A 19,940-nucleotide genomic window follows, 5' to 3' on the forward strand; every position below is an offset into this window, starting at 1 on the left:
ACCAAATGGGAGGGATAACTCGAGGCTGAAAAAGCACTTGGGTTTGGTCATGCTTGGGAGTAGGAGAAGACATGAGCCATTGTGATAAGGGTATATTTGGGTTTCTGGGAAATATAATCAGCCATTTTTATCACACCAGTCTGTTTTCAGCCATAGATTCTGAGAATCTGTGCTGTGGAGTTCAAGGTGTGCAGCTGAACTTCACCTTTTGTTCCTTTCTTCAAATGCCTCTCGGTGCCAGCTCCAGCTTTTAAAAACCCTCTGTTGGCTCTCATTCTCAGTACTGATCCAGCCCACGCTGTTCTTCCTGCTTCTTGGAAATCTTTTCATTTATTGTTCCTTGCAGTACAGAAGATTCAGCATAGATTGCTAAAATGCCATATGTCCCAAGGTTTTAGAGCATCCTTACCACAAGGTATCAAGAGTTAGGTCTAACTCTTGTTTTGGGGGAAAAGAATGTGACTGAAGCTCTGATAGCTACAAAAGTAATTTTTGCATGCACACAGGTGAAGGCAGTCAGATGAGCTGAAGAAAGTACATGGCTTTATAGTTCTGGTCTTAATATCAGTCCTTTGTCAGCAGGCGTAGCGTATGTTCCAAGGGCCTGGTTTGTGCTCTGTGTAGACAGTGGTGCCTGGCATAATCGTGAAATACTGCAAAAAGATTTATTAACTTCCCTTCTGTGAGCTTTGGAAACCAGTGCTCTAGGAGCAGCGTGCTTCTTGGCGGAACCAAAGCAGACCATGAGTGTATGCTGACAGAAGAGTTGTAACTTGGTTATGCTCTCAGATGTGTTGCTTTTTATAACTAGTCAGCAGGTTTCTGAAAAGAAACATTTGAGCGTTTTAGCATGAAGTTTTATATAAGTATTTTTATGATTTTTGTTTTTCAGGAGTTTATAACATATTTAATCTCATTCATGAATCGAACTTCCTTTTTAAGTCATGGATGACAAGGCTTCTGTTGGAAAAATCAGTGTCTCTTCAGACTCGGTATCCACTCTTAACAGTGAAGATTTTGTCTTGGTTTCCAGGCAAGGGGATGAAACACCATCTACCAATAATGGTAGTGATGATGAAAAAACAGGACTGAAGGTAAGAATCAATAACCTGAGTTTGTTCCCTATTCTTCTAAATCCAACTAACCGTAGAGAGCTTAAAGAGGGACTTCTTTATTGTGGAAAACTTGACAGAAGGGGGAACTTATTCAAGTGTCAATTTGCTGCTAATTCCCGCATTACTTCTGCGGATGTCAGAGGCGATAATTAGGTTTTGAGTAAGAGCTGTCTCCATCACTACCTGTGGGTTTTTTTCCAGCTTGGCAGAATCCTTCATGAGGTGCTTTGTATGAAACAGTCTGACTGTCAAGTGCTTGGAACCATGATTTTATCACTGCTTTCAGACAGAAAGCAGTATTAACATACACTTGATTTGACCATATCTGTTAATTAAAGTTATATTAAAGTTTTCCCCAATGTGAAATGTTCTCTTTAAGAAATGTAGAAGTGTACTTATAACTAACAACTTGACGTGAATCTGAGAATCAAGCCCGTGCAGTAGGCTTGTGTGAATTCAAAGGGCATTGACATCTTCTCACTTGTAAGTGCAGTTCTGAAAACAGGCCTTTGTCACACTTTTTTTTTTTTTTTTGGCTACTTGAAGAAAATCTTCCATCCCAATTTGTATTTTGGCAGTCTTTAAGCGAAGTGACACAATAAGGTGGTCACTCCAAATGCCATCATTTTAATGTGTCGAAAACCGGATCTTTCCTACAGCGAGCCAAGTTAGTGTGTTCTTTGTGGGAGGTGGAAGGAGATGTTCCATCGCAAGAGACCAAAGTCTACAGTCACATCTATGTCTTCAAAATAGTGTCTCTAAAGATGATAAGAAATCATGTGTTTTCCCTGTTGGATGGGGTGTTCCGTTCTTCCTTAGCAGCAGTCGTAACAGAGACGTCACTAAACATTTCCAGACGCTTTTGCTCATTTTGCTTTTACCTCCCAACTGCTTTGTTTTTCTTGCGTTCCTTTGAGTCCTGGACAAGACACACAATTATAGTGGCTATTTTCTTTTACACAGGACTTAAAGCTAATTCTGTCAATTAAGAGTCTCAAGATCTTTCTTTTGCTTAATCTGTTCGCTTATATTTTATTGCTGCTGAGGAGATTGCCACTTCACGTCATAGGATAGTCTAAAAAAATCTGATAATTTCTTGAACAGTCAGCCTGGTGATCTGTGAAGCCCACTGCAGGATGGCAGCTTCATGCTCGTCTTTCTAGATGCCGCAGATACCAGCGGCTATAAACACTTCCGAATTCAGAACGGCCTCCGTAGTGGTGCTTACCTTGAGAATGCTGACGTGGCAGCATTAGCTCCCAAAAGTTGCGATGCGTTGTTCGAGGCCCCACGAGACAGACAGGGTCAAACAGATTTTTCCGTGCCATCCTGTTACACCCAAAAAAGTTTGGAAATATGAAATGCCGTAGTCTGCAAAGCTTCTTGCTCCGCGCGGGAGCTACTTGTATTCTGGTCTAACGACTGCCTTGTTGTGCCTGTCCTGCAGTGTTTGTATGACATGCTAGATCTTGTTTAGTACGATCAAAGGAATTGAAGAGACCTGTATATAAAGTCATCTTCGTAAAGCTTGCAAATGCTTCAGAGAAGAATGTGTTTCATGAACTCCAAACCAACTCCTGAAATGTGCTTCTTGCGTATTCCTTGTGCGTTTACTTCCAAAGTGGTTTATAAAATGCTGGCTGCAGGTATGCTGTTTCTCTTGATGAGGGAAGAACAACGCTAGCACTGCTGCCTCCTGACCATCAACAGTTGTAAAAGTTATGCTGTTCCCTGATTTGGCACTGAATGTCACAGCTTTCCGGGTCTTAAAGATAAGCTTCTTTATGAACTTGGTGCCAAGACTGAGCACAATCCTTGAACAAAGGCGTTCACCTTGAGCCTTTCGTTATTCCGGCATTGGAGGGCATGTGCTGTTTGGTTATTGGCTGCTGTCTCCGTGGTTAATGGGAATGTTATACCTCAGATAAGCACTCGGTGCACAGTCTAAATTCTCCCATAAAGGGATCTCTCTTCCTTCTGCTTAAGGAGGTGAAAACATTTAACAGAGGAAATGGGAAGACTTTTTAGCTGTTCTTAGGGACAAAAATTGTCTTTTGATATTGTTCTACAAGAAAAGAGACACACTGCCCTCGAATATGGCTTTGTTCTTGAGACCTTTTTTGGTCTCAAGACCAACTGTTTATTGTCTGCATAGATAAGTGGAGTTGTGAAGGTTGTCAGAGGTATGTTAAACGTACTGTTGCTGTGATAACTCAAAGGGTTTAAGTAGTATATGGATAATTAACAGTAGAATGTGAGAACTGAGGTTATGTATTTCACAGGAACAAGTGAGTGTTTTTCAGGGAGAAGCAATTGCTTTGGTATTTAAAACTAAGTTAAATTGTTTGTATATGTCAAACCCAGTTGCTTTGATGTGCCTGCTAAGAAAAGGAGAAAATAAGTTCAGGTTCAGATCTGAGCAGATGTCTTTCTGGTGTTCTGTTGCTTCAGAAAAGAAGTTTGAGGATCGTACGCTAGCTAGGCGCAGTCTGAGCACGGGGCTAGAAGTTTAGGCTTGTGTTTGCAGTCTGTGACAGGCTGTGAAATCTGTGAATCAAACCTAAGGCTCTCATGTCTGATTTGTAGATATGCTATAAAGTAAAAGTGCTGTGGACTGAATGTGTTTCTTTTTGTCCTTTTTCAACTACAGAAAAAATGTATCCATTTCCTCTGAATGTAATCAGGAAACACATTTTTCTTCAGTTGCTCCTAATTCATAGATGTGTCTTTGCTTTGTGTCTGTGCTGAAACACATCGTTCAGTTTAAAAAGGAGTTGTCAGTGGTTGTTTTCCAGAAATACAATTTGCTAGCTGTCTCTGCATTCCAGTATTGTTTCTGTGTCTGCTTTTGCTCACTGCCAGTGGGACGGAGCTGGGTTTACAGAAGTCTGGAGCATGGTAGAACAGGAGTTCTTTACCTGCACGGTGTAACGAGACCCCTCACAGCAGAGGCCAGCAGCACGTGTGTCAGGAGAAGGGAATAAACTACAGTTCCAATAAATCCCCCATGTTTTGAGGGAAGCTACATCCTGTTTAAGGGTGAAGTAAAATTAGTTTTCAGTTTTGTCAGAAACAGGAAACAATGAGTAGGGTAAATGGTTTCTTTATCTCAAGCAAACCTCCATGAAGCATTTATTACACCCACCTTCTTTAGTCTGCCCTTAGTTCTGCTGCGCTGTCATGCTGCCTATTACTGTTTTTTTGGGTTGCAGCAGAGTTTCAAGCATGTTTACTTTCTAATGTGCTTGTGCTTCCATGGTGTGGTGAATTTATACAGTTAAAGAAGAGACTGGTTGACATAAGCTAGACTTAGCTTGTGTTTTAGGCCTGGTTTCTCAGGCAGCTGGCTTGTTGCACCTGGCTTGGGGCTGTGAGAACAGCAGAGCCCCCACAGGCCAACAGTGTATTTGCTGGGTCTTGTAAAATTCCTTTTTGAGGGTGGTCTGCCCTCAGAAGGAAGGCTTTCTTGGAGGGTTTCTTTTAAATTACTTTTTAAATGATGATTTTGATGACGTTTTAGAATATTTGAGACAGATTTTTTTTTTTTCCCTTTTACATGCCTGTTTCCTGTCACACTGTAAACAACTTGGACTCGTGTTTTACCTGTCACTGCTATTTTTAGGAACTTTCATTCTCAAGATCATGTTATATAGGGTAATACCCAGATACACATTACTGATACTGATTATTTAACCACATGCGGTAGATCACCCTTCAGACCTTTTTGGCTTGTAATTTTGATGGAATGGAACATTTTTCATGTGCATTTCGTGTTAATACCATTACAACATTTAATTCTCATTGTATATAAATTCCTCACCTTCCTTTCCCAAACCCAAACTGGAATCTGTTTAATCACTGTCAGCAATAGCATACAGGATGCAGGTTTTTGCTAGGGTGTATTTTAAGTTCAAGTTTCATAGAAAACAGACCCAGTAAAGTAGAAGTTACTTTATTTTTTTTAAATATATAGGCACTAATGGGGCTGGTAGGACATTATAATAGATTCATTATATTTTGTACCAAAATGTGTAAACTGTGTACGGTAAAGTGACATGGTGCATCTTCCATCCTCACCATCATCCTTCTGACGAATGCCTGCAAAGGCCTGAATAGTAAACTTGATACTTAAAGGGATTAAGCCTTTGATGACCACATGCGTCTGCAAGATTTGTCATTGGTTCCATGATGAACCATGCAAATGAATACTAAAATTATTGGGAGGAAAATGCAAATCTGTGGATTCCTGTGACGAATTACAGGGTACCGATACTGCTGTGGATGTAAGCTGAGTAGGGCAGCTACTCTGTCCTTCTCCTGGCAGATGATCCCAGATAGCACATGAATGTATTTTAACCCATACCAAACAATTACTCTCTGTTTGAGCATGAGTTTCAGGAGCATAAACATCTCACAGATTTTGTTGTTATTTAGATTCTGTAGTAAAGCAGTCACTAGGTTATTACCTCTTGTATGTCACTGCTGCCTCTGGGATCTTGTGTGCTTGCTGTTTTTTTCATTACCTGTGAATTTCCTGTTCTTCCTACTTCCTTCTGAAGAACAGGGATCTGGGACTTTCCTTCTCTTACAGTAACTGTGTGCTGCTCTATTCTAGAGTAATTCCAGGTCAGAAGTTTCTGGTTTTTGTTAATATTCTTGTATACTAAACAGTTATTTTTCACCAGAAAACTATTACGCAGTTTATACCTTTAACACGCTGTAGGTAGAGGCTGCAGATACAGATCATTAGTGTGGGTCTGAGTGTGAAAGAGGAGACAGTAAGTAAATGTCATGCTCCTTTCTTTTTCCCTCCGGACTGAGAAGTTTCTTTGGCGATGTGATGGAAATGACTGGATGTCAGAATTCTGAGTTGGCGGGGAAACCTCTAGTCTCGCTGTAATTATTCCCAAGACATGCCTGGTGGAACAGCATGTACACGTGTTTAAAGGCCACCTGACGCTTTGCTCATGGGACATGTGAATGACTGCAAGGCTCATTCATGTGTGCAAAGGTGTCTGTTATCTGTTCCAGTGTTATTTCAGTAATCTTAACCAGTCCTCAGCTGATTTATTTGCTGTTAAAATGTGAGAATCTTAGCCATTGCTTCAGGTATTTTCAAGATAATTTAATTTTCTACTGTGAGATGCTAGTTTTGAGGCAGATGAAATTTGCTTCAATACTGAGATTGTGTTACGGGCAGATTTCTGTCTGCTCTGTATTCTTCCTCCCGATTTTAACCACTTCCTTTTTTACTATCTTACTTTGAAGATATGTTAAAAAAAGATAATTTTCTTTGATAATATTTCAGCTACACTCTTCTGAAGAATCTGGAGTAGTTGCACAATTTGGGTTTATTAGCTTGCATGTAGTGTCTTAAGTCACTAAGCTTACAGAGACTTAAGGGTATAGAAGTGCATATTTGCATAAAGGGTTGTGTTTTGGTGCCAGCAGTAGTAACCACCAGCAGCTGAAGTGTTGGAATCAGATACCTTTCTCTGACTGCCATCTGGTAAAGTACTTCTGTAAACTCCACTTCCGTGCTTAATTTCTAAACTGTGTAAAGCATCAGTCACTTCCCTGTTGATGGCAGAGGAATAGCCAAAGAGTTTCCGTACATACAGTATCTAAGCGTTTCCTGAAATTAATGTCTTCCTTCTCTTTCTAGCTGAGGACCCAATTTCACACCATTTAGGTTGCTTCATGCTTTCATGTTGACTTCAATGAGTGCAAAGTCAGGCTGTAGATGAGTCTTAGGGAATAAAACAACACAACCTCTTCTCAGCATGATGGCATAATTCTGTTCCAGATTCTTCTCTTCCTGTGGAATCTTGCTCTCTTACCCATGAACTATGTAGCACATTTAATTATATTTGATCTTTTCTGGTACTATTCTGATTATTATTATAGACCACTGTACTGTGGACATCTCTAATCTTGTTCTGTCATAAGCTAGTCTTTGTAGTTGATGATTATAGACTAGTTTGAAAGTAATCTCACTTTTTCCAGTCCTAGAAAATTCCTGCTTTGAGCTTGTTGATTTGTTAAAGCAGCGAGGTTGTAACCCGTACTGGTAAGCATTTGCATGCTGCAGTTTGTGTTACGGTTGTAAAGACATTAAACTTGCCCACTGCTGCTTTGGTTGGCAGAAAAAGCCGTATGAATGACCTCATGCTAGAGGGGTATTTTTTTGTTTCATGTGAACAGTCTTTTTTTGTGTCCCGATTCTGTTTGTGGCTATTAGATTGTGGGGAATGGAAGCGAACAGCAGCTGCAGAGGGAGCTTGAAGACGTGCTGATGGACCCACCCATGGAAGATCAGTCAAGTGACCGGGACCATGGAGAAGAAGTTAGAACTGATGGAGATGGGGAAGAGCCTGTTGTCCTTGAAGCTTCAGCATCTTCTACCATTAATCCAGTGTCGGTGGCAGGACTCCTGAAGCCAGAAATGAGTTTGCCAGTGAAACCATCCCAGGGAGGTTAGAAAAAAATGTGGGAATGCCTGGTGGTATCATGTGAGCTAGCTTCTAGTGGGGAAAGGAAGGAGAATTTAGGTACAAGTGTGTCCATCAACCTTTCCCCGTTTCTCCCATTCTGCCCCCCAGTCACCTGGTGCAGTAAACGCCAGGTAATGTGATGAAAGAGTTAGCACATGCTGAACTGTCCTCTCTTCTGAGAACACTTGCTATACCAGCTTTGAGATGTGGGCAGAAATATTATGTTTACTTGCCTGGCTGTATAAAATCAGTCTCTTTAGCGCGTCTGTGCATCTGATTGCTGTGAGGGAAATCGGTGCACTCCTACATCTAACAGGAGCCCTCTGAGTGAACTGGTTGTAGAGTTGGGGTAGCTGCATTTGCTCTCTGCCATCAGTAACTCACCTTCTGGCAGGGTTTCCCTGTAGTACTCTGGCCTGACCTGACTTTCTGTAGAGTGTGCCTTGGTCGCTTTTGTCGTTTAGTTCATGATGAGTCAACCTCTGATTTACTTACGTATGCCTTGTCTTGCTTCTTACGTTCGCTCAACTTTGTGTCTCACCCTAGACTGTGAGGATTTGAGCCCTTTTACACCTATGACGGATGAGGACAGCGTGGTGTTTAGCAAGCTCACCTACTTAGGCTGCGCCTCTGTGAATGCTCCCCGGAGCGAAGTGGAAGCCCTCAGAATGATGTCCATCTTACGAAGCCAGTGCCAGATCTCTCTGGATGTGACCCTGTCAGTGCCTAATGTCTCTGAAGGAACAGTGAGGTATGAAGCTCACTCAGGTCCACTGTGTGCATTTAATTTTTGCAAAGGAAACAAGTTACCACTTTACCTGGGAGGAGACATGAGCAACTTCAGATTCCATTTAGTGGAAAAAGTGGGTTTTAAAGACATCTGAGAAAAGTGATAATTTGAATTTGTTTACCAAAGACATTTTATGTCCAAGGATCAGTATGAAATGTTAGGATGATCCAGGGTGTCCCCAAAGCCGGAGTTGGAGTGGTTATTGATGAACACTTTGGAAACAGCCTAGAAAGAATTTAGGTTGTAGGGCTGGAAGCTGCCTGATACACAAGGCTTAACAGGGATGAGGCTATCCACTACTGCATATTAGTGTAGCTTTTTGAAGGCTAAGCTCTGAAAACTATGGGGGAAGTATTGGTGGAAATGTCTGTTGCATTGCACTTTTTTAATGCTGTTCAATTTAAATGTAATTATTCTGGCCAAGCTTTGCAGTAAATGACAGTCAGGAGCTAGTGTCTTTGTGATGTACTTTCTCCAGCAGCTATAAAACTGCTTGTAAGTTAATATGTAGCTGAAATAATTCTTCTAAGGATGCAAGTTTTTTTTTTTTAACAGACTTTTAGATCCTCAGACAAACACAGAAATAGCGAATTATCCAATCTATAAAATCCTTTTCTGTGTACGAGGGCATGATGGAACCCCTGAAAGTGATTGCTTTGCTTTCACTGAAAGCCACTACAATGCAGAACTCTTCAGGATTCATGTCTTCCGATGTGAAATCCAAGAGGCTGTAAGTTGAATCTTTTTGTCAAATGATAATTACGTACATGTAAATGTTATTGCTGAAATGAAACTGAAGTATTTCAGGCACTTTAGAAGTGATGTAATTCGTCACTTCTGGCTTTTTTCTGCCCTAAGTTAAGATAATTATAGACACCTCAGATACAAAATAAGAATGCACATTTAGTAGTTTATCCTTTTAAGAAGTGTAAAAAAACCCAGTTAATTAGATGCTAAAACAAAATTATATTCATACAATTACTTCTCATTCTATTCTTTACTGAAAATTAGGTAGGTTTCAGCTGCTGCATTCTGTATGTCTGTATCAGATATTTCTGATCTCTCTTTGGTGCTGTTTAAATGCAGGTGAGCCGAATACTGTACAGCTTTGCCACCGCCTTCCGTCGTTCTGCCAAACAAACTCCGCTCGCGGCCATTGCCACCCCTCAGACTCCAGACAGTGATATTTTCACCTTCTCCGTGTCACTGGAAATCAAAGAAGATGATGGGAAAGGTTATTTCAGGTATAAATTCTTCATTCCTGTGCATACACCATCTGGGTCTGTTGGAAAGTGCGTGAATAGAGTGTGAGTTGGTCCCTAAATTCCCTTTTAGTTCCTGTTCTAGTTTAAATGAATCCCAGACATAAACATGTTTGGGAAGTAAAACAGTGAAGACCCTCTGGACTATTTAATCTTGGTCATTGAAATGAACCTGGTGCTACCTCTGAAGTGCTTTGTCTATTTTGTATTTTTCTTTTGTCCTTAACCCCATTTCTATGCAGTGCATTTTGTGTCAGCTGAAAAGCTGCTGGAGCTGAAACTGCATCGTTGTGACTGTGCTCTCATGTCCAGCGTTGTGCCTGTTTATCATGTGCCCCAGCAGCCACCTTCCTTGTGAAACGATGTGGAGTTTCTTACAAGTAATTGCTTAACAGATAATACTTGGTGTTACATGGGGAATCAATATATAAAACGTTCCTGAACACATAGGATCACAAGGTCATCTGGTTCCAACCCCCAAACGCTGCTGGAAATCTCACACACTAAGCCATGACTATAAACCCACTGTTGCTGTTTTGCAAACTGTGCCTTTGGTTTTCACCTAATGATGATAAAATAACATTGCCTAATTAAGTTGCCATATCTTTCATCTCACTGACTGCAGTGTGCAAGAAGAAAGGTCTTGAGCGCTTTTGTGTAAGGAGCTGGATTCACCAGGTGTCTGATGCTGGTTTTGATACATTCAAGGAATACAGATAAATTACAGTCTCTGAGGGTGGTTTTTTTTTTTTCCCTTTCCTGGTAAATAACAGTGCTGTTCCCAAAGACAAGGACAGGCAGTGCTTTAAACTCCGCCAAGGAATTGATAAGAAGATAGTGATTTACGTCCAACAGACAACTAATAAAGAGCTTGCTATTGAGAGGTAATTTCATCGATTTTTAAAAGAGTTCTTTATCTAGTTGCTTTTTTGTGTTCTTTCCTGTGAGACAGTGGATTAGGAACTGTTCTGTGAGTGCTCCATATCTTAACGCCACACCTGGGAAGGTGCAGAAGATGGGATCGGCTCAGCGCGTGGGCAGCAGGGGACGCAGTACGGGCGCGGTGAAATCTTGCACAGATCTGGTGGTGGAATCGCGGGTTGTGTCTCCTCTAAATACTCGTTTCAAGAACTCGTTTTAAAAACATATTGCTTCTATTTTAAATGCTGAGGCTATAATCAGTGACTGAGTTATTTCAAGTATTTGCTTTCCTTTCATCTCTGTGGCATCGGAGAGTGTCGTACAACGCTTTGAACCTGCCACGGTCTGGAATTGTAGAATATGAAGTGTCTGTTTAGGGAGGGGGAGAGCCCAGACTTCAAGTCTTCCCCTGCTTGGAAATAAACTGGTGGGTTTTGGGTACTGGAAGAGTTTAGCAGTGCTCATGCTGCAGAGAAAAGACGTGGCATCTGCCAACCTCTGCAGTCTGAAATGAAATGCAGGACAGTGTGGTAAACTAGAGAACGAAGTGGAATACACCTGAGTGGGCCAAAAGTCCTTGTAAAGTGAAAACTGCAAATGACAGGTCCTTGCACCTCATCTGCAATTTCCTGATTCTTGTCTGTATCATAGGCTAAAATCTATGCAAATGTACCTAAAAAAAGAAAGGGGGGGAGAGCGGCGGGGGGAAGAAGTATGCAGGCCAAGTCGTCCTTTGGAGTAGGGAACCCTTGTTAGCAGTGTCTGTTTTACACTGGTTTTGCAAACAGAACAAAACCAGCACAAAGGCAAAACAACTTTCCAGGCTACTGTAGGCAGGGTAAAATCACATTGAAGAGAGGCTTATGAAATTTTGCTCAACGTTTTTAATGTTGGCTTGACATGCTTGATGCCGCTTTCAAATGTGAACGTTCGTTGACATTTGTTTCATGGATTCATGGGCTGCTTGTGATGTATGACAGGGAATATTTAGATACGGATTGGTGATGGCTTGCTTATGAGTAACTCTAAATTTTGCAGTTTAAATTTTTTGCCTGGCTTTGCAGATGTTTTGGTCTTCTCCTTAGCCGTGGGAAAGATGTTCGAAGCGGTGACATGCACCTTTTAGACTTGGTAAGGATCTTTTATTAACAAAATTGAGTAATAATTTGTTTTACAATTGTGTGCGATGTCAGGATAGACAGAAATAGTTTAGGTGCTTATGCACCCTGGTTGGGGACTGATGCTGTGGCCTCTGCTGTTGGGGGTGAGGCTCTGGGCAACTGAGTTGAATCCCTGCCCCTGCTACATCATTAGAGTATGACCTGATGCTTGGGCAAGGGAGTGGCCGAATTTTGTGGTCAGTCGTGGCTGTTCTCATTGAAGCAAAGCCTTTGCACCTCAGAGTCCCGTCTTTCTGAGTAATGTGGCTGTGATCTCACCTGCACCTGTGTGAGCTGAAAGTTGCTGTCAAACGGCCACTGCCAAAATGAGCTGTCGGTCTTCGGCTCTCACTGGGCAGATGTTCATGCCACATACGTGGATAACAGTATGAACTGGCCTTTTTGTGTTAGCAGTAAGGAGACCAAAGATTGGAGGGGAACTCTGTTCTTCAGGGATGATCTCAGCTACAGGACTGTGTCACATGGGGTTCAGATTCCTGCCCTTCTCTTGCCAGTGCAGTAGCTGGTTTATGGGGCTGAGACTTCATAATATAGAGTTTTATTTACTTTAAATAACAATACATAAACTTACCTTGTTTCCAGGAGTCCATGGGTAAAAGTTCTGATGGGAAATCGTATGTGATCACTGGGAGCTGGAATCAGAAATCTCCACACTTCCAATTTGTAAATGAAGAAACACCAAAAGGTATGAAAACTTTGCCTGATGTTATCCTTGGCCAGGGAAAACGACTTCCATAGTGGGCATTGGATCAATGTCTTTTGTTTACAGTGAATCCTACATAAAGTCTTTCTTCATAGTATGGGCTATATTCTCAGAAATTAGGATGCCAGATGTAACATAAAAATCAAACTGGAAGGCTAGAAGAAAACTCCTGTGTTCAGTGGTAACACCTTGTCAGAATAACTGTGTCCCAGTAGGATGTGGGGACATGATACAGGTGCTCTGTGCCCCATCAGAGCATCCAAGAATCACACTGAGAATTGCACTAAATGATTGCTGTGAACTTCTCTCCTTAATTTCTGTGGTCAGTTCAGATTTTTCTGAATCCAAGTTTTTAATTAAAAAAGAAAAAAGGATTCCTGTACCTATGGAAATGAAAGTAACACAACTCCCAACTGTCCTCTGTAAAGAGCTGATGCTGCATTGCTCTCGAGTGCTGAAACGGATCTGTCATTACTTCTTTTAGGATGTCAGCTGAATTATCATCTTTTCAATCTGTTGTGTGTTGTCACCACACTGCACAGTCAATTTTCTGAATCTCACATGCTGTCTTCAGTGTGGTGGGACTTCAGTGTTGTCTGATCTAAAAGATCTAAAAAACCTTTCATGCTTTCTTGATACACTTCAGTGGGATTTGAAAGAGCAAAATTTTTATTCTCTTCAACTGGATCATTCTTTTGGCTTGAAGACTTGGTTTCCTACTCTCCTGTGAATAGGGCATAGTCATCTGACCTTCCTGTTTTGAAACTTTGAGGTTTTTGAGATGTTAAATTAGGGAAAAAGATGAATCCTGCAAAAAGAAGTTTCTTTGTTCTTTCCTCTTACTAGGAAAGAGGTTATGGAATATTTTGTTTGAAACACTTTTAATACTGTCACTTTGTTTTTTCTCTCTAGATAAAGTATTGTTCATGACGACCGCTGTGGATTTGGTGATAACTGAGGTTCAGGAACCTGTTCGGTTCATTCTGGAGACTAAAGTCAGAGTTTGCTCACCTAATGAGAGGTTGTTCTGGCCCTTCAGCAAGCGTAGCTCTACTGAAAATTTCTTCCTGAAATTGAAACAGGTAGGACTTTAAAAAAATAATAAAGATCTACAGTTGATGTGGGCTTTGGCAGGGTCGTTGTTCACACCTAACTGTGGTCCGGTCCATTATATTGTTTCGAGACCTGAGTGGTAGGTTCACGTGGAATGCTGAATAAATGCAAATGGACTGGAGGGGAAGATGAATTGTAGTTACTGGTGCCTGTTGGCGGATCAGAATTTCACAATAGTTGTTTCTCCCTGTGGTTGGTAAAACCTTTACTGATACGCTGGTCATACTTCAACACTTGCTTCTGAATCAGAGGTGCAACAAATGCTCTTCAGTTTTAGAAAAGCTGCCTTCATTATGCAAATTGTTGCTGGCTATCTAAAGTTCCCATAAAGAGCTGAATGTCCTTATTTCAATGCACTTGTTGAGAGCTTTGAGACTGTGAAGTTGCATAGAAGCTTATGGATTTTCCAGCCAAACCACAGAAACAGAAGGAACAGAGGATTGATCTGCGAACTGGGGCTGTGCTGAGAGTTGCTTGTAAAAGTGTATAGTAGGGTAAGGATGCAAAAATAAGGGTTAAGAGAAAAAAAGGCTTTAATATAATCCTGGGGACATGCTCTCTGATATGTCACCACATTGATTTTATCATGCAAATCCAACATTTCTTTTTGTTGGGCTTTTTTTCTTTTAGATAAGCAAATATCCACCTGAAATTAGAGCAAATAAATGTTTCTGTGAAAGTCTCTTTTCCCCTTGTGCATGGTTGGAAGCAGAGGTTTCACACATACCCCAAGTTTCCCCTGGGGAAAAAAAATCCAAGCAACCACAGAAAATCCCTAGAACTTGTTAAAAACTTTTACTGTCTTTTCCCACTTACATTTTTACCCTATTTACTAAAAAGGAAAGATTATTTCTGTCCAGGATATTCATAATAACAGTGGAAGGCAATAACTTGCTCTCAAAATAAGGCTGGGAAGTTGAAGGTCCAAATTGCTAAAGAGGTGGTGAGACGATGTGTTTGAAGTAGCTGCTGTTCTCCTGCTTTAGAAATGATTGTTCTGAAATGAAAGTCCTGTTTGAAGAAATGAAAATACATAGAAGCAAATAGCAAGGTGGATGTATGTGCTCCCTCAAGGCTTAATAATTCTGGGGGCAGCCCAAAAGAGCAAGGTTGGGGTCTTGATTTCTTGATAAGTGTTCTTTTTAGAGAGGTTTTGAATGAAGTAGGAGGCTTTTCTTAGTGGGTTGTGGGGTTTTTTTTGCACTCAACATGGTAGTAAATAATGGCATCTTGGTAATAACAAAGATGAGGTTCACTAGGGACTTTCTTTTGTGTATGTCCTGGGTTTTATATAAAATATGAATAAACATTTTGGGAACTTTCCTTCAAAATTTATGGTGGAAAAAGTCTTCATGGATGACATCAGTCTTTTTATTGAAGGTATTTCTTAGGTGGAGCGTGGGGACATTGAACAGTTAAGGCTGCTGGGCTATAAATATCCTCCAGCCTCCAAAAGGTGCCTTTTCTGTTTGGCAGCATAAAGGAAGCTTATCTTACTTAGCTAATTCTGTAACTTTTGTCTTACCAAATTCACAGGCCTTGTGACTTATCTTAGCTAATTCTCTTTTTACACAGGCACTGTCAGGTTATACAACTTCCAGTGTTTACTAGTGGAAGATTATCAAAATTCCTAGTGAAAGCAACAAATATAGAATATGCTGTCTGATAAGTCTGGAAGGGAAACCTGTTTCTATGGAGTCATGATTATTAGCCGATTAAAACTACAGCTGCATAGAACTGGCTTATCTTACTTTGGCAGTGTTTCTTTATTTGGAAATGCTGAAAGCAGAGGGATTTTATTTGCTCAGATTACATTTGGTGATCCAGTAATTCTTAGCTTTGATGCATTTCTCTTCACTTTTAATACACTGAAGGGTGAAGTTGTGAACTGGGAGATAAGTGTAAAGTCTAATTATAAATCTTACTTCCCTCTTTTCTTCACCTTTTCTAGTCTCTGTTTTTATTCATTTATGGAAAAAAAAGCATTGAAAATTGAGGAGAAACAAGGCCACATAATAGACTTTGGGACTCAGCAATCTGTGTTCCTGCAGCAACATATACACAGATCTATGACTTGGAAGCATCGACAGTTGCTGTGGTGGGAAAATAAATGTGAATAATTTTTACTAAAACTCCTTTTGCCAACATTAGTATCCCCAAAAAGTTAAAGAAAAATTAGACATAATTTTAAAGATTTTGCTTCTAATTTTTCGCTAATCTTTCAAGGCAGAGTTGCTTCGTATTAAGGAACCTTCCTCTCTTTGACCATTTGTTAGACAAATGTAGTTGCAGCTTTAAAAATCTGTGCATCTGCATCCATTTAGGGTTGAAAAAATGAGCTACGTATGGATGGCAGACCCGGATGACCCTACTTCTCTATCTGTAGGAGATATCCATGCCTTTTGGTGCAGTGTGCTTATGGCTTGTTCTAGGGCGTTAGGGATAGAAACACTGGCAGGGCTGCACGATGCAGTGAGTGTGCTGCCAGGATTGAACATTCCTTACTGGAGGATGTGATGAAAATTGCTGCTCAGGTCTCCTATTCTCAAAAGAGAAGGTAGAGCCCTCTGGAGTCATCTGGGTATTCATACAGCTTTTCTCAGTAAAATGCAACTTCTTTCCTAGATAAAGCAAAAGGACAGGAAGAATAACTCGGACACGTTATATGAAGTTGTGTGCCTAGAAAGTGAATCAGAAAGGGAGAGAAGAAAAACTACGGCAAGCCCCTCTCTCCGTCTGCCCCAATCTGGGTCACAGGGCTCAATGATTCCTTCTCCTCCAGAGGACGATGAAGAGGAAGGTAAGAAGTGGATTGTATGCTTTGTATATTTGGTCAGCCAGGGCAGGTGGTAAATAACACAGTTATGAAACATGTTGAATCCTTTCCAGTCAGAATTTGGCCTGCTGATGTTTTTTTTTCTTGCTTGCTTTAATGCTGAGAGTATTTGATAACAAGTACCCCTGCATTCCGGCATCAGCCTCTCCCTTGTCTGACACTTCTGTGTCTGTGCTTTCCTCAGCCCTGGCCTCTTGAAGCCTCCAATGTGATATATTTGGAACAATGTGAAAAGAGGCTGCTAAAAATTTGGGATTATCTTGTAGCTTCTGCCCCTCCCCGGGCAACTGTGAACAGATCTGAGAGTAAAAATGAGAGGCTGATATTATTTGGAAATATAAGCAAGGAGCATGTTTTGGTGAAGAGGTGAGCGTAGACATCTTTAAGACACACAGCTATACCAGGGACTGCCCAGCTTGCAACTTAATACATTTTCAGGATCTGCTTTTTAAAAATTCTCTTAAACCAAAATATGGACTAGTTTTGAGTATGTAAACATCTGGTCTTAGAGCTCTGAGCTGAGATGTAGGTGACTTGAGTTTCTGCTTTTTCACTTCTTCTGCTGGCCTTCTATGTGGCCTTGGGTGGGTCGTTTCACTTCTGTGCTTTAATTTCCCTTTTTTTCGGGGTGGGGCAGAGGGGAAGTTTGAAAATTAACTCCTTTGCAAGGTGTTATTCATTAGCAATCTCTAACCACTACGCTAACCACTATTCTTTTCTAGACCTGGGACTTGTATTTATTTTATTTACAGTTGATACAACTTGCAGATTGCAAGAGTTTGCTGACAGGTTTGGGTGTCAGTTGAGAAAGCATAGATTTAATGAAAAAGGATGTATTTCCCCAGTAAGGCAGAAGTGATTCTTATATGTGATACTGTGTTTAAAAATATCTGGGAGTACCTGGATTAGTATTGGTTTCAAAATGAGCTACTGTGTTTATGCTGATCCTCCCCCTCCACTGCATTTTTTGAATGTGTTTCATTCAAAAAGCTGTTTAATTTAAGCCAAGGACGTATCAAAACATACTAGTTTTCCAAGTAGAAGCACAAGCCAGTTAAATACCTTGTGGAGTTCCGTGGATGTTGTCTTTTTTGCTTTCATAGCTTTTCCCGTAAGGAAAGTTGTGCTATTTGAGAATTTTTCCAAAAGTTTGGGGTAGAATCATAGAATCACTTGTGTGAGAAGGGACCTCTGCAGGTCTCTGATTGTGCCTCCAACTCTATGTGCATCCTGCCAGCCAGACTGTTCAGGGCCTCGTCCTGGTGTGTTGTGACTGTCTCCAACGGTGAAGCTCCTGCGGCCTCTCTGGGCCCTTGTATCAGTTTGGCCACCCTTGTGGTAAAATTGTATCCTGATTTTTATTTTTTTTAACCAGCATTTCACATGTTGCTGCTTGTCTTGTCTCTTGTCACATCACTGTGTACCTCCAAGTAGGGTTTACTTCTGCAGAGGTAGGATACTGGCTGTTCTCTCACAGCATCCCCTCTGTTCCGTTGGCAGACAATGATGAACCACTCTTAAGTGGGTCTGGAGATGTTTCCAAAGAGTGTGCAGAAAAAATCCTTGAGACGTGGGGAGAGCTGCTGTCCAAGTGGTAAGTGGCAAAACCACAATCTGAAAATTACAATTCTGCATATTCTCAGTCTGTTTGCTGCTTCTGCTTGGAGGTTTTATTACTTCCAGAAGCCAGTTGAGATGAGGTTAGTATGGATTTAGCCCTCTTTTGTCTCCACAACACCCCTTATTCGCTGACTTCATGCCTTCTAATTCCTTCTGAGGGTGTTTTAATATTTTCATTTTTGAGTGCATGCTTTACTGCTGTGCAGAAATTCACGTAGGCTGCGTCTTTAGGTGGTTCTCTCTTAAAATGACTATTTTTCTTATGTGAGTTGTACTGTGTTTTTGTCAAAAACCTAAACTAAGTAGTATGAAGAAAATGCAACGCTTCCTTTGTCTTTATTTTGCGCAGATCACTTCCGTTCCTCTTTGTAATTCTGATGGAGTTCACAGCCAATTTTTCCTGCAGCTGTCATGTTGGTAACTGTAGCTTAAGAATACGGGAGATTTGTACTTGGATAGCGAAGATGCTTTTCCTGCCTTAGCTAGAGGAAGATGGCTCCAGAGCTTGCCAAGAAGGAAGTACATGAGCTCTTCTGTTTTTTTTCCCAGAAAATGCCAATTTACAAGAAGAGAGGTTTTTGACAGTCAAGTTGCTAATGCAACACCTGTCCTCCTTTCATGAAGAATCTTTTATTCATCTTGAAGTAGCCTGAGCAGTTCTAAGAAAATGATGCTCATTATTGCAAAATCCTGGGGCGGTGGGGTGGGGTTTTTTTCCCTTTTTCACAGAGGAGGATGACAGGCACAACATCAGATTGAGCTGAAATGTGCTACATTTTGACGCTGGCTCTAGCTGTTGCCTTCTGCTTCCTGAGGAGCAGGGCAAGGGGTGTGCAGCAAATCAAAGATCTGAATAGAACACTAGATCTAAGGAGTTAGGACAGCAGAGATTTTAGAGTAAGTCATGCACCTTAGTTGAGGAAATATATTGAGGAGACCGCTTCGCCAGGATTCTCTTTAAATTAAAACTATAATAATTTAGCATTATTTTTTATTTTCTGCAACTACTTCATACTTACTTGAATGAGTACTTTCACTTCCGGTTTGGTTTTGCACTGATTTGGTAGGAAAGTGGCCATCAGAAAAGGACACATTCGTAAGAATGGGAAGACTGGGGTAAAATTATATATGACCCCTTCTCCCTCCCTCTCCTAGACTTGTTGAAACATCTCTAACAGATGATCTCTGTGCATCTGCTGCAGTGAGAAAGTTTCTTTCAACTTGAATTTTCTTGTAATTCTTCCAAGGGCTCAAGGATAATTAAGCCACCTGACTCCCATTGAAAATGTTTTGGCAGCTCTAAGAGGATATGAAGAGCTTCTGTGCTAATGCTGGCAACAACTTCAATATGTGTTAAAGGGCTTTCCTTCTTAACTAAAAAGGAGTGTTTGGAAAGTAATGATCCTTGAGCTTTTAACCTAAGAGGATTGAAAATAATAAAAATCAGAGTTCAGGTAGTTTCATGCTAGGTTTTTAGAATCCTGTAATTAGATTTGTATAGCAATTAAATGTGCATTGGTATTTTGTGATTCCTAAATAGTATTTGGCTCATATTTCATAACTGCTGAGTCACACAATATTCTCATTTCAAAATAGTTTGGAAGCATCTAGTAGAGTGCGGCTTTTAGTCTACAGCCATACAGTTCATGGCTGTATTCATTGGAATTACTGTTGTACCTGCTCTGATCAGAGATTAAAGCAAAGCAGTTTTATAGGCCTTCACAAAGAAGTCAAATATTTTGTATAGAACAATTATTTAATAGAAATATTCATATATATTTACCTATTATAAATGCTCTATAATGATAATTCTATAGATAGGAATGTGTATAAATATAAATGTAAATTATATAAATTATATAATATAAATGCTACTTTTATTGTAGTTGATTTTTTTTTTTTTTT

At 40.5% G+C, this 19,940-nt stretch overlaps 1 protein-coding gene across 1 annotated transcript; it reads left to right on the forward strand.

Moving 5' to 3' along the window:
• Positions 1-891: 891 nt before the first annotated feature.
• On the forward strand, positions 892-18,033 carry LOC104503347 (rab GTPase-activating protein 1-like). The gene is made up of 11 exons (XM_010147417.1): positions 892-1,094; positions 7,357-7,591; positions 8,156-8,360; positions 8,955-9,129; positions 9,486-9,643; positions 10,435-10,545; positions 11,647-11,713; positions 12,346-12,448; positions 13,379-13,548; positions 16,205-16,379; positions 17,916-18,033. Exons 1-11 carry the CDS (start codon positions 945-947, stop codon positions 18,011-18,013), a joined length of 1,647 nt encoding a protein of 548 aa, XP_010145719.1. The 5' UTR covers positions 892-944; the 3' UTR covers positions 18,014-18,033.
• Positions 18,034-19,940: the final 1,907 nt, after the last annotated feature.

This window comes from Eurypyga helias, unplaced genomic scaffold (assembly GCF_000690775.1).
Source record: "Eurypyga helias isolate BGI_N326 unplaced genomic scaffold, ASM69077v1 scaffold41772, whole genome shotgun sequence".
In the NCBI taxonomy this organism is placed as follows: Eukaryota; Metazoa; Chordata; class Aves; order Eurypygiformes; family Eurypygidae; genus Eurypyga; species Eurypyga helias.